Genomic DNA, 18,827 nt, shown 5'->3' with positions numbered 1-18,827 from the left:
GAATGGTCTTTATTGTCATTAATACAGTACAGGTACCAAACAACGACATTTGTGAGGGGGGGGGGCTCCCCTGGTGCTAGGAAAAAAAAACAAGAAGGGAAAAGAGCCGGTTTACATAAATAAAGGCTATATACACTATCCACTATACTATACTATACAAATAAAACACTGTGCTGTACTCTATGCTATGCTATACCTATTCTAACATTTCCTATCTCTGAACCTTATGTACACAAGGGTTGTCATATTGCACATAGTATTATTGCACATTCATTTAAAGTGTCGCAGTTTGCAGGTTTGAAATGTTCACAGTTGTGTTTCAGTATTACACTTGATTACAATCTAGTAGCTGTGTAGCTGTGCTGTGAACATACTAGATTCATACTAAATGTGTATTATACAAGTCAGTGGCTCCTGCGGTACCAACAATAACAATTCTAGGGCATGTAGTCGTGTATCAACTCTGATAATCACAAGCTGAGTGTGTCAAATGTGGGTTCATAAGACGATCATAGAGGTGTCATAGTGCATTTCCCCCATATCTACAATCCTCCTGGATGCTACTGGAATCTAGTCATCCTGCTGGTACAACAAATGCATTCCTTCGGTTAGTGTTGTATTGCAGCAGAAAAACATATTTGATCAACAGTAGTTTTGGTCCCTATTCCCAATGTATTCATCGCCGGAGAGGAGAGGCATCATGCAACGTTTGATTGATTGTGGGGAGTCTGCTGTAGGGCCAGTCAACGAGCCATCAGGTCAGTTCCCAGAGAAGAGATTTTATCTTAGACATTCGATGGGCTTTGCTGCCATCTAGTGGTCTGATGGAGCTCTCCACTTCATTGGGGTGCTGAAATCTACCATAACAGATTCTTGCTGAATTAAGAGTACTCCTTCTGAACTTCAAGCAGACAACTGGAAAACTGTATGAATCGGTTCAGTTCCCTCAGTCTTTCCAGTCTAGATCAGCCCAGGTGTGACGGTGATTCGTGGCCTTATGTACATTCATGGGGTTGCATAGGTAGTGGATAAACATCAGCACATTTCTATCTGAATGTTCCATACATATGGCTACACACACACACACACACACACACACACACACACACACACACACACACACACACACACACACACACACACTGCTGAAATCTACTGTACCAAACAGATTCATACTAAATGTGTATTATATAAAAGCATGACAAAAACAGACAGTAAACAGACAGCGAACACTGTGCAGAGCAGTCACTATACTTTATTTTTAAGGGGAGAAATAGCATACAATTTCTTCTGTACAATACTTAACAATCACTTCCAACCAAGCCCTGAAACTGTTTGTTAAATACTCGCAAAACAAAGGAAAAGATGGCATGTTTATTCTGATAGTAGGATGGCCATTTTATTGATGCCTTAGGATGAGAATAATCGGCAGATAGATAACACAAAACCTCAGTTATCAGTGACATCAATTCTACTGTGTAATGGAGAAATAATGTGAGTCACCATAACATGAAAGTATGACAAGAAAACCCCCCATTTGCTGGTCAAATCCCAGTTCATATTCCCACAGCGTTGAACCACCATGTTACAATCTGCCTTCAACACCGATGACCACTGTTGTGAGAATGCCAAGCACCAGCAGGGATGTCTGAGGTAACCAACGGTAACCAACAAGCCAATCCTAGGAGCCTTTACTAGTGTGTAAAGTGTTAAACAACACTACTTCCTAGAAAAGGAAGTGAGCATCATTTGGGCCATGTCATAAATTAATAATAAAACAATTTAAAATACAATTATATAAAATAAACAACATCAAAATCTTTTTTTGGAATATTAACATTATAAAGGATTTTTTTCTTATCTTTTTCATCTTGAGACCATAAAAAAAAACAACCTCATGCTAAAATCACAATCTAAAACAACATTCATATGTACATAACTGTGCATTTTCCATCAGGTCATCTGCTAACGTCATAGAGGGGGTTTGGCTTTTGTTAAAGGGGGTAAAATGTAGGCTAGATTTCATATAATATGTGCCTCCTTATAAACAAGATGGTGTCAAAGAAACATGTAATGTAGTTGTGTTTAACATCCAGTAAAAGAAACCAGGGCCTCAATCTTGAGGTCAGAGGGATACCATTTGTTCAGGGGATAGAGCATTTGCACAGCAGCAGTTTAAAAAAGAGAGAAGATATTATGGAATAAAATATGGATATAAATGTCTTCCATATACCACGCCTAATTTGACTTTCCTCTTTAGCGTTAGTGCTACAGATAAAGAGTGAGGAATATCAAAATGGCCACCGTTACTTGCAAATTTGACTCCCCTGCTTTTTTTCAAAGACTCCTCTGTTGGCTTCCCATTGCATCTACACTTCCAGATATCACTGAATGGCTCTGGATACAGAGAGGCAAGCAACAGCCTAGCCTTCCATAGCCAACTGAATCAGAGAACGAAGAGTCCTCTGAGCTCGATGGTGTCCTAAGGATGCTATCTAGGACTGACCGACCCTTACTGAAGCATAGGATCCCATGGAGTTGTTGTTGCGACCACTATGAGTCCATGTCCTTGCACGACAGAGTTGGCAACTGTCCGTATAGTGCTTGCCCGAGGCCAGAGAATATATACCAGTTCTTAAGTCAGAGAACAAAACTTTGATTTCATAAGATTTTGAAAACAACAAAAACAGAAACGCTACAGTGTGAAAGTGAAAGTTGGTGCCAGGTGTTTGTCCCAACTTCGATTGCATACAATTAACTGAGTAGAAGCTGTAGAAGTGTAGTGTTATATATCCCTGAAAGTCTCTCTGTTTGTGGGACAACCAAGATCTGCCTGATGGAGAGAAGGACAGAACTGAGCCGCCAGTAAAGCTGGAACGTGTACCAGAGCAGGACTAGTACGCTAGCAGAGCAAGTCTGTGGTAAGGTACTCAGCACCTCAGAGTGGGTTACCAGAACCGTAAGCGTCGGCCCATCTCACACCCAAAAAAATGCAATTGGCCTTTTTTGTTGTGTCTTCTGTTTCTTTACTGTGTACTAAAACAGCACATGGCCAAAGGAGAGGACATGTTGTTGAGGGTAATACAATAGTTGAAGGGGAAAACAACATCCCATACAGACTCCATGATGGCTACATTAGCAATGAACGCACAACACCGGTTGTGATCTGAAACTCCTCTATATAGACTAACACCTGAAGACGATCAACTGTCAAAGACCTCTTGAACACCCCTCGACTAAGGTGTCACCAAATAATGGCACGAGAATGAGAGCTTCAAAGCAGAGAGAGAGAGGGTGGGGGGGCTGTATATATACAGTATATATATAGAGTGATGTATGTTTCCTGAGACGTATTGAAATACGGTGAAAATCGCAGACTACAAACATAAAGTACCACAGACGGAAGGGAGGAATCGCGACATCCTTACAGTGGATCGTAGACATTTCAGTTTAAAAATCAAAAAGGGTTTCCACAACCGACACCAGTGTCACACGCTTTTTTAAATAGAGGCTAAAAATTTATCGTGAAAATAAAGAAGAGAAAATCGACAAAACAAAACAAAAAAGGCATGCGTCTTAAATATTCTGTGGACACCGCAAACCTAAAAAGGGAAGTGCTTTTAAATATTTATTTTTTCTCTCTAATATATTCATATTTTCAGGGATATTTCTTCTCAACGTGTTTATAAATGGACTAAAATTGCCGGTAAAACAACAACGCTCACAGTCACATTTGAATAGCAGGGGCGAACATAGAAATACAATAAACAGAGAAATTAAGAAGGCAGAAACACTGGTTTGTGAATGGCCATTTTTTTCGTTGGCATATTCAAAGTAGTTTTCCCCATAATTTGAAAAAAGCTTCAATACCAAACATGTCATTTTATGAATGTTCTGTAGTGGTCTTTAGTGTTACCAAGGAAAAATTCATTATTTGTAGGATGTGAAACTGAGGTATACCTTGTTGAGAGAGGTTGATGGTTATTCTAAAGAAATGCTGCGAGGCAGGTCTGGATAAATAACCTTGATTACGCTGTTTATCTCTCTCTGTTGATATATGTACAGCAGCGATACACAGACATTCAGAAGCTGTTTTCTTATTGGCATTACAATAGTCATTCATAGAAACACAAAACAGCAAATGTGTTTAAAAACCAAGTTGCCCTTTTTTTTATATACTGAAATGAAATGAACTGTGTTTGTGTGGGGTTCTTCTCTCCGTCCACACCTCCTTTTCTTAGAAAAAAAAAAGTATGTCCAGGAAGTACGTTTTCCTTTCTTTTGCTAAAAAAGAGAAATATCAGCCAAAAGGTCAACTTTAAAATGACTGTCCGTTGTTGAGTGCTGGACGCGAGTGTTTGTCCAGTGAGGGATGGCTGATTGTTTTCTGTTTGTGTCCATCGTGCCACCTCCCTCACACGTGTTAAAAGGACCCCTGGCCTGAGTCTTTAGGCACACATGTTGCAGAAATGCACCAGGAACCAGTTTAGACCAGAATAGACCAGTTTAAACCAGGTTCTCCATGAATACAGGTCCGCATTCATAACAATCAGTTGACGGAGATCCGAACGAGTCATCGACAGTGGCTCTCTCTCTAGCTCAGGAAGTTTGAGTCCGTGGTCCGTTTCTCCAGCCCCCTGATTGGTCCTCAGCCTAGTCATAGGCTGGACTCTTTGGGTGGGTAGTCCACGTTGGTAACCATGGTGACGACTGTGACGATCTCCTCCGGCGCCGTGACGTTGGTCATCCGCTGCATCTGGACCACGCGCTCCTCCACGCACCCCGCCGACAGGCGCGCCTCCGCCTCGTGGTCCCAGCACTCCTCGATGGTCTCACAGAGCATGAGCAGACCCTTAGAGGAGGAGACAGCACACACACAGTTAGTCTCTCACACACACACTTTTTAATTTTTTAAATGACAGATACAGTAGAGATTATGACAGGAAGGATGGGTGAGAGAGAGAGGAGGGATGACATGCAGGATATGTCCGCGGCTGGAATCGAACCGGGAACCCTGCGGTACATGGTCAGCGCTTAATCCACTACGCCACTTAAGTGCCCCACACACACACACACACTTAACCTCTACAACACAAGGGCACGACACACACGATGCCCCTCAGGGCCTGGTGGCAGACGTCATTATCTGAGCTAATCTACTGTCACAGGGACACGGCGGACAGGAAATAGCCCGACTGAGCCTGAAAAACAGATGATCGGTGATAAGTGCAAGAAGCTGTGAGAAAGCAGGCCACTCAGCAGCAATATCAGACAGAAATGGCCACTATCTTCGAGACTGGGTGGGGAGGCAAATCAGGCCGCAAAGAGCGTATCATTCCCCCAATCAATAGCCGTCTGCTGCAGGCCCATGGGTAGGATGCTCTACAGACACCGGAGATTCCTACTACTGTATTAACCTTAACCTGAGTCTGGTGGTCTATGGATGGTGGAGATACTAAAGATGGGCGAAGATAGGGTTTGAGTAGAGGGTATTCAATTCAATTCAACTTGATTCGCCATGTGCAGCGCACTAGGAACATGACTTGGTATTCTGCCATGCTGAACAAGCTACAGTACATACAACAGCAAGACGACAATACAACAATACTCAAGACAAAAAATACAGTACCAATATGAGTAAATATAATGAACAGGAGGGCAGTGATTCCTCTTGTCTTAGACAGGACTGTGTAACCCGCTGCATCATGACTATGGGTATTGGTAGTTTGGGTCATGGCTATCTCTCTCTCCAGTCACATGACTACTATGGCTGCTGGGTAAAGAACACAGAGGGTGGGTGTGTGTGTGGACGCGCGTACACGTACCTGTCTCTCTGTGTGTGTGTGTGTGTGTGTGTGTGTGTGTGTGTGTGTGTACGCGCGCCTGTTTGCATTCTGTCTGTATGTGTCTGTGTGTGTGTGTGCGCACACAACGACACCAGTGGGCGGTTGGAATCCCCCCGGTATCTGGCTTCCCCTGCACCATCTGCGGACGGGTGTGCGGCTCAAGGATTGGACTCGACGCCCACGAGAAGAAGTGGCACCAGCGGCAGTGTCGCTGAAACCCCCCCCCCCCCACCCCACCCTTGGAGCAAGCGTCATCATCGAACACGATGGACCGCTAAGACGTGTGTGTGTGTACGTGCCTGTGTGTGTTCTGAATGTGTGTGTGCACGTGCCTGTGTGTGTTCGTTGTGTGTGTGTGCACGTGCCTGTGTGTGTTCTGTGTGTGTGTGTGTGCATGTGCCTGTGTGTGTTCTGTGTGTGTTCGTTCCACTCACCGGGTGTTTCTGCCAGCACTCCCTGAGCACGGGCCTCAGCTTTTTGTGTACCACCACGTCCTGCATGTCCTCTAGAGACGGGTGCTGACCGATCTCCTCCTCGAAGGGCAGCATGTACTCATCCACCGGGCCTGGACGAGGACAGGTGACACACCAGAACACGTCAGGACAGGAGGACGATAATAATAAAACATCATAATAACACCCTGTTATATACTAACCTCCACACAACTCTGAGCAATTTGTACAACCCCCCCCATTCACTTAACGCTGGTTCATTGAATCCAATCAATAAGGAACACTTTTGAGTTCATTTGAGGACGGCTTTCAGACAAAATACATGATTTACAGGAGTCAAACAGTGGTCGCAACAGACAGTACGGTTGTCCTCTGAATGCATTTTTTTTTTTTTTGGTCTCTCATCAATGTCGGTCCTCTACTGAGCCTGCGAGCTGCAACCACTCTCACCCAGAGTTGACACCCCCCCCCCCCTCCCCCTGATCACTACAGAGGTCACATCTGGTGTTCTGCATGATGACCCCCGCCCCCCGTCACAACAACAACGGTTGTCCCCAGGCCAACACTGCTTCATGGAACCAGACGGACTAATAATAATCGATAACCCTAACCCCCGGTCACAGAGGGGTGGGGGCCTCTGACCTGGACATACAAGCTTCAGTGACGGATAGTGTGTATGTATGATCAGATAGTGTGTATGTGTATGTTCAGATTCCAGCCTACCACTAACGCTCCTGATACAACTGCTGGGCCGAGACGAAAACATACACATACACACCAGCCTTCGAGGGAGTGAGATTGAGGCCAGCGCTATAGAAGCTTGGATCAGGGGTCAGGGGTCAGGTGTAGATTAGTGTCTGGTTTCATGGAGCAGGGTATTGACCTGGTTTTGTGCTGCTGTGTCAGAGGGTCATCGTCAGCGGAGGCCACTGATGAGCCCGTCGTTCGATCGTTCTACCCCCACCAGCCTCCCTGGTCGTCATCATGCATGACAAACTACTGTTCTAGGGTCTGGCTGGGTTAGGGAGTGAGAACTGAGACCATTGTCCTTGCAGGTTATTTTTCTGGAGTGGGGCAGTCCCACTCTTATATCTTTTTATTTTATCGGACAGAGACAGTGAAGAAAGTACAGGAAAGTAAGGAGGAGAGGGTCATGTCAGCAGGGAATAGGCCCGGATTCGAAACCCATGTTGACACTGTGTGCACTGTAGGCCATGGTGCTAGACCACTGGACCACCCCCAGGCCACCCTTTGCTCATATCTTTTATTGAATGGAATGGATGGAATTGCTCTTGGTGGGAAGGAGAGAGTGAGAAGTGAGACCCCGTGTCTATATCTCCATACTGGTGGTTGCGTTGGTAGTGGGAGGAGCAGCGAGGCCTGGGGGGAGGAGCAGCAAGGCCTGGGGGCTCTCTTACCGTCGGCGGCCTTGCAGCGTGCGGCCAGCTCCCACAGCACCAGCCCCAGGGCGTACATGTCTATCCTCAGGAACGAGTCTCTCTGGAAGTTGATCGCCCCCTCCAGGACCTCTGGGGCCATGTACCTCCGAGTGCCCACCTGGACCGAACACACAAACGCACACAAACACATCACCAACCCCATTAGTTACATCAATTTCCATAAGCGGACGGTTTTTTTGTTGACCGTTAACATGCAAATGTTGTTGAGGATCTCCAACTGGCCGAACAGGCTACACAGAGTTACGCTTATGACAAACAGGTTAATATGTCAATATACTTCAATATATACAATATACATGTCAATATGTATTTGTGAGATTAGCGCTGACCTTTTAGCCAAACACTCATTTCACAACATTTGAATATACAACACAAAAACACGCACGCAATCTCAACACACAAGTCTCCGAGCCGTTCCAGACACCTTCCTCTTACCTGTCCGTGTGTGTCACCAGCTGACTTCCCCGCCTCGAACCTCAGGGCCAGGCCAAAGTCAGCGATGCAGGCCGTAAGGTTGGACTTGATGAGGATGTTCTTACTCTTAATGTCCCTGTGGAGGAAGGACAAACAGCAACACACACAATTGAGGAACCTTCACAAATCAGTTACCTTTTTTAAAAACATTCTAGAATAGTTTTTCTCATCACTGTTGTGAGTGTAGGCGGAGGTCGAAAAGCGGTGCACTTGTGTCGACCTGAAAGGACTGGAGTTGATTTGAGACGGAGCGGAGTCGTGAGAAAAGGAAGGTGACTAATGATGAGTGATTCACGGTAGCTAGACAGGTGACCTCTCTCACCTGTGAGCGATAGCAGGCTTGTGGCCATCCTTCAGGCCAGGGATGTCCTCGTGGAGGTAAGCCAGGCCGCGGGCCATCGTCTGAGCTATGAGGCACAGATCGTTCCACGACAATATGTTGGCCTTCAGGAAGTCTGTCAACGACCCCTGGAAAAATAAATAAATACATATTCACTTAATCCATAGTGTCTCACCCTCACATCGACAAGCCCCGGAGTGATGTAGTAATGCATGAATCCAATGAATATGATTACTTTAGTTCATTAGCTGTTGCTACTGCAGCTAATCATCCTGGGGTCCACACACACACAACACACAACAGATGATTCAGTACAGAACAGTTATAGACAGGAGTTACACAAAGACACTACTACGTTAAACGCAAATAAAGGGAGAGTCAAAAACTGTCACCAAGAGACAAGACAACCAACATAACACACAGTGATACCAACTGAGTTAGCTACTTCTAACCAGTAGGGGGCAGATTTACCCAACCATAGAGACAGAGTTAGCTATGTTAGCACTTATTAAGAGTTGTATAACAAGGAAAACATCTAATTTAGGCCTAGGTAATCTTATTAGTGACTAATAGGAGGCAGTATGCAACTGACCCGGTAAAAACAAGTAAAGGAATGGATGAAGGAGGCGATATCAGTATTGGAACTTAGACAACATTGATGTGAACGAGACGACATTGAGTCAACAGAATGACATAGCTCATAAATCTACATCGACACAAATCAGGTCTGAATCATCACTATAACATCTGCAGTCTTCCGGCAGTAAAAATGACTACTGGGAAAACTCTCATGTGACATGAGTCAGTTCAAGTCTTCCATTGTGTTTGTAATGAGGTCCTGAGGCCACAAGGGGGAGTTTGTTTTATTGTGTTTTTTACCTTCTCGTGGTAGGCTGTGATCAACCACAGCTCTATGTCCATGTTCGTGCCTCTCTTCTCTGCCCCGAGGAAGTGGAGCACGTTCTCGTGCCTCATCCCACTCACGTTGTAGATCTCATACTCGTTCTGCCATGACTGCTTATCCTGAGGACCGTACACAGACGAGAAAACCATTCACAAACCGTATCAGATGGGCAACAATGGACGGTTGCTACTCAGTAATCAGTAGCCAAGTCATTGGAGGTCAAAATAATGCCTAAAACCCAACATGACACGGTGATGGTGGATGTATACAAGCTATAAGGGGAACAAGAACATTCCAGAACCTCCCCCAAACAGTTAAAACAGTATCTGCTTTGTCTTTGAGTGTGGTGTCACGTTAGCCCAGTGCTCAGTGGTCAATTGAGGCCAGTGGAGGCTTAGTGATTGGCCTAAGCTAAGGGGCCTGGTCAGCCCTGAAGGATTAGGCCTGGAGCTTTAAGACTGACGCTCCCCTTAAAGCAGCAGGGAAAGCCTGCCTCCTCTCCGTGCTGCTGGCCTTGTTCTCTGCACACTACCTGAATGGGAAATATTTTGACAGCCACGTAATCGTTGAGCAGCTGAGCCTTCCACACGCAGCCGAAGCGCCCCCTGGCTTTGATCTCAATCAACTGCAATGGCTTCTGTCCCAGGATGGGGGAGGGAGGCATAGGCCCCGGGTCCTGGAAGATAAGAGAGAAGAGAGAGAGAGAGAGAGAGAGAGAGAGAGAGAGAGAGAGAGAGAGAGAGAGAGAGAGAGAGAGAGAGAGAGAGAGAGAGAGAGAGAGAGAAAAAAATAAATCTACGTCAAGCACGTTATTTCGCAATCTGAGTGACACAGAGACCTTGAATCGACTGTGACTAGGTCTTCTGCAATGAGAGACACGGCCAGGCAACAGTAAGGAGCCAAAATGGCCGCCCGGTTGCAGGGCACAGAGCCTCAAGTTGGGGGGAAAAGGGAAACTTCTGAGCAGCTGCTGGGCCTGGGCGTATATGACGATTTGACAGAAGGGGCTTAGCTTACAGAGGCTAGGGAGGTCCTGAGCTGGTTAAACTTAATCACCAACCTCTGTCTCTGGACTACTGGATGGACGGAGGCCTGACTGACCTAGTTTGAGTGACAGGGGGACGTCACGGCAGCCCAGGAGTTCTACAACAGCGATGCTCATTCGTTTGTGTTGAGAGAATGAATATATACGGTCCAGGTGCTTTCCCCAGCTCTCTTTTGAAAGCATCCAGAGTGGTGGGTGGGTGGCTGGGGTGGTTGGGGTGTTTTGTTTTTCGTGAAGGAAATAGGGGTAAACTGTCCCGTCTTTCAGACTGGGATTCTAGGCCTTCATGTTTTGACTGCACTTTGGTACATGGAAACCTGCCCTACTATCACAGCTATTCATCCTGGTACTAAAGAGAGACCTTTCTTCTGATTGGATCAAGGAAGAAGAGAACTACAAAGGCAGGCCGATGATGCCGATTGATGACAGACTGATAGCGTTGTCGTTCTCTGGTGGCCTGTACCGACGGCTGACCTTTCGCGGGGTTGGGTCTAACAGCCTGTGAGGGGGGTCTATTGTATGTCGGACCTGTAGTGGGTTTCCTGGCCCGGCGGAGACGCAGAGGTCCTATGGCTGTGTGGAGGTGAGTGCCCTTGCCCTGCAACCTCCTATGGAGCAGCAACCTTTTTTCTGATCAGATACCCCTTCGTCAGCAAAAGCAACGAGCCGCTTCCCGTCTAAACTGTGTGTATGTGCGTGTGTGTGTGTGTGTGTGTGTGTGTGTGTGCGTGTGCGTTATCGAAGCAGTGCATCTCTCTGCTGCTCAGGCCCAGACTTGGAGGGACCACAATGGCTGCAGGCCGCGCGATAGCGATCCAAAACCTTCCTCGCTGGGGTTAGTCAAAGGTCCCCCCCGGTGGCTGAGTGAAACAGCATGGGGAAGTGAGCCTATAATGTCTGAATGTTGCTCTCCCCCCCCCCCCCCCCCTCCCTCCATAGGGGTGTACACATAGTGGGCCCACATGTACATGTAGCTATTGTATGTGTACAGCCACCACCTGGGAGGAAATGGCCTCAGTGACAGATGCCAGCAGAAAAGTAAGGGAAAGGGAAGAATGTGTGTTGGGAGGGGGGGCATGAGGAGAGAGAAGGGGAAACACGTGAAACAGGGGAGGCGGGGGGGGTGACATGTATAGGCTCCATAGGGCCTGGGCCTTCTAAGCATGCAGCCCAGCCCAGACCACGGCCCTGCCGCCCCCAGACACACCCAGAACCCCCCCCCCCCCCCCCCCAGCAGCGCAGTGCTCAAGGTCATGTTTACGTTTCCATTCTACAGGATGTCAATCATTGGAACTCGTTAAAAAATATATATATAATGAACGCGACGCAGTTTTTTTTTTTTTACGGCCCGGTTATCCCTGTAGGCTTAGAACAGGGCAGGACGAAGGATGTCGAAGCCTCAGATTCATCATGGTTATGACGAGCCGCTCTTTTGTCCTCAAACGGGGAGAATCAATAATGTTGTTTACGGGCTATTTAGAATGGTTACCCTTGTACGGACTAAACTATAAAACAAGGCTGTAGGACTTTTCCTCTGGGTGAGAAATGGTGTGTGTGCGTGTGTGGGTGTGTGTGTGTGTTCTTCACTACCCTTCCAGTGCCCGCCCATCGGTCTCCTGACATTGACAGAGCCCATCACATCCATCACGGCACTATTGCTTTAGTTGCATTCACAGCATGCTCAGTCTTGCATTCCCATCACTGACTCATTTCCTGGTCGGTCCATGCACGTCAGTCCCAATGATTCTGGGCAATGCTACCGAGAGGCCCAATCACCACCATGTTTAACATACAGTGTCCGTGCACAACACAACCATCTATAGAGCATCACAAAAATGGAAAAGAACTCAAAATTAGAAATGAACCGTGTAAGAGGTGGTAGGCTCAAGCTTGAGGAGGGGATGTGGTGAAATCAAGAGATGCAAAAGAATAAGAATCATAATCAAGCCCAAAACAATTAAAACCAGTCCATCGTAAATATGAACCATTAGCTAGATATCAGACTTGTCTTACCTCTATCATAATATGAAAGGCGTGCTAGTTAAGGGAAAAGGCATAAAAGAAACATTTCCAGCATGAGAGACATGGAGGCACAGAGAGAGAGAGGGGGAGAGAGAGAGAGAGGGAGAGAGAGAGAGAGAGAGAGGGAGGGAGGGAGGGGGGGAGAGAGAGAGAGAGAGAGGGAGAGAGAGAGAGAGGTGGAAACAAATAACAACCCTAATGACCTGTGTCCAGAGGAGGATATTCTTAAGCTGCTCCTGCCCTGAACCTCGGATCAGAGCTAGAAATATATACATAGATAGAACTATCTCTCCTCCATCTGGACGCCAATCATACCGTGACACCGACATTTCATTTGCATTCTAAATTTGTCACGGAACCTTCGGTGCCAACACAGGGGGGGACCTGTACGTATTCCGTATGTCAAAAACAAACAAAGAGTTCGATTCTCTACAAATCCTATATACTGTATATATCCTATGTATAGTACACCTATGGCTCCCGTTCGGGCCTGTGAATCAACCCTGGCTCCGCTGACCTCAGGCGGAGGTGGAGATGGAGGAGGAGGAGGAGGAGGAGAAGAGCGAGAGTGAACGAGAGAAGAAAGAGAGTGGGGGGGGCGCATTGTTACAGGAAACTCTCCAACATCTGGAAATGAGCAGCCCATCCAACCGTGAGCTGGGCTCCACCTGAAGCCAAGTTTTCAAGTCACGACAACATCTGAGAGAGTCCATTAGCTTGGTGGAGAGAAAGCTTCAGGCGCTCCAAAGCTGTGCTACCGACCTACAGTACCTACCTACCTACCTACCCCCATAACTAAACAATCGCGCTGAAGCCCAGGCCAATTCATTCCCGACCTACCTGCACAATTCACATTCACACACACACACACACACGCACACACGCACACATCAGAGGAAAATACAGGCAAAGTGCGTGAGTAACAATACTCAGGGGATAAACCCGTACATAGCGATGGTGTGTGTCACACAGCGGTGTGTTCAGCAGGGGGATGAGCGGCTGCTCACGTCAAGGGTTTCAAACGCAGATCCTGCGTGCGCATATTACAGTGTGTTCAGCCTGGGGATGCTATAAAAATGACAAGCTGACGGTAAGTATTTCAGCCGCTGCCAACAACTCCCCCAGAATTTCGCAATGGCTGTTAGTGAGTGTGATTGTAACGCTCCTGGTCCCTCTCCCTCCCCCGACGCACCGCCAGGCAGCACACTTTGTTCTGTAACTCACAAACGCACATGCACACACGCACACACACACACACACACTACGTTGGAGGCTTTAATATGCAAATGCATGTGCATGTTTGCATGTGTGTGTGTGTGTGTGTGTGCAAGCGAGTGAGCGCGTGTGCACGCACATGCAAGAAGGAGCACGTATCGTACAAGAAGGATAGTCCGTGTGAGCGTATGAGAGAGAGAGAGAGTGAGAGAGTGAGAGAGAGAGAGAGAGAGAGAGAGAGAGAGAGAGAGAGAGAACAAAAGACTTGCCTATCCCCTTCTTGAAGACTAAAATTAAATTCAAGCTAAAACATCTGTGCCTCCAAAATACGGCTGACCACGGACTTAAACAGGAGGCCTCAGGTGGTAGTAAGCAGAATAGTGAGAGACTGGAGCACTTTGTCTGGTTTTACTGTGTCGCCTCAGAGAGACGTAGGGTAGGGGGAACGGATTGCATAGGAGGCACTAAGACTAGGAGAGGGACATTAAGTAGGTTTAAAAGCCTATGCTTCTTCTCTGGCTCCCTCCCTCCCTCCCTCTCCCTCCCTTCCTCTCTCCCTCCCTCCTTCAGTTGAAGGACATGCTTACTCAGAGGGTGCCTTTAGGAGGTTGATGAATAATGAACAAGCTCTTCCCTCCCTCTCGGATCACATTGCACTGTGGGAACGGAGGTCGGAGAGGGTGAGCCCTGGCCAAACAGCACACTCACTGTGAGTGACCAATCAGGGTTTGCATCCAGCCCTTATCCAGAATGTGTACGTGTGTGTGTGTGTGTGTGTGTGTGTGTGTGTGTGTCGTGCACGCGTTTATGTGCGTGTGTATGTATGTATGTATGGTTGTGTGTGTGTGCTAGGCAGACATTTTCATCTTCACCTTTGACCCCTGTAGGCTCTATGGCACAGACGCGTGGGAGCCATCTCTATGATAACACGTAGGTCCTACAAGCTGCATACCTGCATCTGCACACCTCCACTTGTTAGTAAAAGAACGCACCGAATGTAAAGCCCTTCATGTAGAGTGTGTCATATACTGTAGCATGACTCCTGCAGGGCTGCTACATAGAAACCAGGCCGGAGAGAGGAGGGGACTGGTAGATGGCAGAGAGCTGCGTAGGGGGCGGGCGTTAACGGCAAAACATAGCTTGTTATTGATCAAAACCCTGGCATGTCTCATTGACCCGCGTGCTGCCGTGCCTTTTTATAGCTACGAAAGGTGGGGGGGAGGGGAGAGAGATGGAGGGAGGGAGCTCACAGAGGAGGGTGAGCGAGCGAGAGAGAGGGAGAGAGAGAGCGAGAGAGGGAGAAAAAAAGAAAAAAGGAGAGAGCAGCATGCATTATTAATACGCCCCCTCCCCCCTCTCTGAACGCTTTCCTGTGCTCAGTGTTCTGTGGTGCGGGTGATGATGAGTGGGCGAGGACCACACACACACACACACACACACACACACACACATGCTAGCTAGCACGCAACACACACACACACACACACACACACACACACACACACACATCACCGCCTCCCTCCATGCCCACCTCTCATGATAACCAGGTACTTCCATAGGACTCCCATACTGAGTGAGGCCCACACATACAAGGTCTAAACACCTCCACCTCCTCCTCTTTTTCCTCCACTGCTCAAAGCAAGGCCGTCATATACAGCATATCATATACTGTTTATTTGTGCCTTCGGACTATTAGGAGACCGGTTGACATGGGGGGGGTCAGTACGCCCTCCAATGCCACAGCACAGGGAGATGGAGATGCCTGGAGGCCCTGGCCCAGCGGTGGAACGTCCTCAGTGGACAACCAGGGCGGACTTTGAGCCACAACAATGACTGGAGATAGAAATAGTTAAATCAAGAGGATCTGAGAGCGGGAAAAGTGAAAAGAGCAGCGTCGTGTAGACTACCTCCTGTAGGACTAGAATAATACAGTCGGTCTAATACGCCTGCCTCCTCAAACGAATGGGGTAGGATGGAGATGGCCTACCACCGCCGTTGTGCCCTTGAGCAAGGCACTTAACCCCTAACTGCTCTGTTCTCCCTGGGGGGGGGGTTTGTGTGTCCAAACTTCATTTCGTTGTCTCAGTACGTCGATCAGTGCTCTGTTCAATGACAATTAAGTTGAATATTTTATTAGGACGCACGTTTGTAGTGACACCATTGCTCAATTACTCCAGCATCCCAAGTCCCTATCCTATTTTTTATGAGCGTCTTTTCTGTTCAGTGCTTTGAAACCAATAACCCGATGATCAGTAACCAGTATCTGAGGCGAAAGGAAGAAAGTGAAAAACACTTGACTGTTTCTTAGAATTCACTTTTTCGGGGCGCCTGTCTCTCTGTAACTCACAAATTGCTGCGTGCCAAGTATGTGGGGCCTAACTTCACAGCACAGCACAGGCTTTCATGGATATTTCATGTGCTAGTTTAGTGAGCATTCATCTGACAGACAGGGGGGGTGGGGGGTGCGGGAGTGTGTGTGTGTGTGTGTGTGTGTGAGACACCAGCACATAGGCTCAGTACAGTAAAGACACTGTCACGTCACATCAAATAGGTGCCGCTTGAGATTGGGGGGGGGGGGGGGGGGCATGGAGGAGGTGGGAGGGGGATAAATCTCCTGAAAAGACGGTAGTTCTGAAACACTCTAAGAAGAGGATGCGGTGGCTGTTTCAATTGAAGGTGAAGAGGAAGCGAGAGTGCAGACTGTTTCTGTGGTACCGGAAAAAACTACGCTGCTTTGATGAATCACAATCTACCGAAGCTCAAGATCGGGAGCGTAACCTATTGGTAATGATCTGACCTATCATACGGTGAGGTAAGTCACGTCTTCACAAGGTCACAACCCAAGCAAAGAGATGGACCGTCCGACACATCTGTTGACACGTGTTGTGTGAATAAGGCCCTACACCGCTCGACTAACGCCACGGCGTATGGAGAGAACAACATGTAAAATGAGAACAACATCGACGTCATCCCACACATCAACATACACCGTCTTCACTGTCGGCTTCATATCAGACACAAAGGGGGAGGGGGGGGGGGGAAAGCTGTGTTTTTCTCTTACCTGCGTGGGCACCAGGACCGGCGGGTACGCCAGCTTGTGGTGACGGTACATCCAGAAGGAGAAGAGGATGATGGCGGTGATGCCCATGATGGGCACCAACGAGTACATCAGCGTGGGGAAGAGAGGGGGCTTCGGGGGAACCGGGTTGGACGTCGCTACGCGGGAGGCAAAAGGGAGAGAGACAGGAAGAGGATGTCGAATTAGATCAGGACCAGATAATATTAAACAAATGGCTATTGTTGTTGTTTTTTTTAAAGTTATTTTTCTGAGTGGGGCAGTCCCACTCATATTTTTCATTTGATTGGACAGATACAGTGAAGACAGACAGGAAAGTAAGGAGGAGAAGAAGTGAGAGAGGCCATGTCAGCAGGGCATGGGCCGGACTCGAACCCATGCCGACATGGGCATATGTGTGCACTGTAGACCGCGGTGCTAGACCACTGGACCACCCCAGGCCACAACAAATGGCTATTGTAGAAGGTAATACACAAATCAAGGAGAGAGCTGAAAGTGGGTTTTTGTGTAAGACGCTACCGTCGGTATGACGACTTAGCCAAGAATGTGGACAGTGCTGCTGGGCCTTCAAACGTTGCCGTCACCGTAAATGCAGAGGCTGATACACATCAGGCCGACTCTGGCTCAGGCTCACATCACATCTCGAAAAAATAAAATACCTCTCCAGCTCGCTCTGGGAACCTGCCAAATCTGGGCTTAGTGTTACTGAGTGTGATGGTTAAATCAAGGGGATCTCTCACTCCCACGCTACACTCCTGCACGCAGCGAGAGCACACACGCTGGGGATGAATCCTAAAAAACGGAGCGTTTCACAACCATAAATCAGAAAGAAAACGAGAGGGAGAGAGAGAGGGAGAGGGAGAGGGAGAGGGGGGGGGAAGTTAAGTGTGTGAGAAAGAGGTGGAAAGATTTGAGATTGTGCCTTGTTGCCAAAGGAGTGGCCACCCTCGATAATCGCACGCGCACCCGTGACAAGGCTGCGGCGGATTTCCCTTCCCCTCGCCTGCCAGCGTGACATCGAGTGTGTGTGTGTGTGTGTGAATGTGAGAGAGAGTGTGTGTGTGTGTGTGTGTGCCGCTCTCTGTGTGTGAGAGTTGACCTCAGCTGAACTGGCATTAGGTAGCAACTTGTGTGGTTCAAAGGGGCCACTGTTCGTGATGCTGTCCCACAACCCGACGGAACCCCTCCCTCCCTCCCTCCCTCCCTCCCTCCCTCCCTCCTCCTCCTCTCTTCCCGCCTCCACTCCAGCGCTCCATTTTAGCTGCAAGCGGGATAAGAACCCGGATTAGCCTCTTTGAGCTGAAAAAAAAAACACAGCAGCACACCCTCCCTTTGCCTGCTGAATGCTCCCTGCTCCCCAGCCCCCCACCCTCACCCTCACCCCCCCTGACTCCACCCTCACCCCCAGGGCATTAGGGTCGCCACATGGCACACACCACTCAGGTACAGAGCTGCTCTGGTCAGCAGGTCACGCTCTGCTCTACTTCCTTCCTTCTTTCTACTCTTCTTCTCTCCTCTCCTTCTCCCCCCCTAGGTCCTGTTGCTAGGTTTAAAAAAGCAGCTGTGTGCTGCCTGTATGTCTGCCTGTCTGCCTGCCTGCCTGTCTGCCTGCCTGCCTGTCTGTCTGCCTGTCTGTCTGTCTGTCTGCCTGTCTGTCTGTCTGCCTGTCTGTCTGTCTGCCTGTCTGCCTGTCTGTCTGCCTGTCTGTCTGCCTGTCTGTCTGTCTGCCTGCCTCGGTAGCTCCAGTCAGGCTCACGCAGAGGGGCAGTGAGCGTTTCATTCCAAATATTCAGGGCATTCCACATCTAGTTAGTCACTGCTGCCGCGAAAATACACGTTATGTTGCGTAAGCAGAGCATCCTGCTTACAGAACCCCCCCCCTTCACTCTTCCCCTAAGCTCTATTATACACCCTCTTGTGTATACCTTTTCCTGATTCAGAAAGAACAAATAACACAATCATGTAGATTCTGAACTGCATTGATAAGACTATT

The 18,827-nt window shown here is 48.0% G+C and overlaps 1 protein-coding gene across 1 annotated transcript in view; it reads right to left on the bottom strand.

The window, feature by feature from the left end:
• Positions 1-1,235: 1,235 nt before the first annotated feature.
• Positions 1,236-18,827, bottom strand: part of acvr2aa (activin A receptor type 2Aa) — a 37,423-nt gene continuing 19,831 nt past the window's right edge. The window contains exons 4-11 of the mRNA XM_080535597.1: positions 16,820-16,974; positions 10,009-10,152; positions 9,452-9,595; positions 8,555-8,700; positions 8,194-8,308; positions 7,717-7,855; positions 6,281-6,411; positions 1,236-4,852 (exon numbers count right to left, since the gene is read on the bottom strand). Of these exons, the coding sequence (XP_080391723.1) occupies positions 4,658-4,852; positions 6,281-6,411; positions 7,717-7,855; positions 8,194-8,308; positions 8,555-8,700; positions 9,452-9,595; positions 10,009-10,152; positions 16,820-16,974 (1,169 nt within the window). The 3' untranslated portion in view covers positions 1,236-4,657. The remainder of the gene's footprint in view (positions 4,853-6,280; positions 6,412-7,716; positions 7,856-8,193; positions 8,309-8,554; positions 8,701-9,451; positions 9,596-10,008; positions 10,153-16,819; positions 16,975-18,827) is intronic.

This window comes from Nansenia antarctica (assembly GCF_963989245.1).
Source record: "Nansenia antarctica genome assembly, chromosome: 7".
Taxonomy (NCBI): Eukaryota; Metazoa; Chordata; class Actinopteri; order Argentiniformes; family Microstomatidae; genus Nansenia; species Nansenia antarctica.
This window is presented reverse-complemented; position numbering and strand designations above follow the sequence as displayed.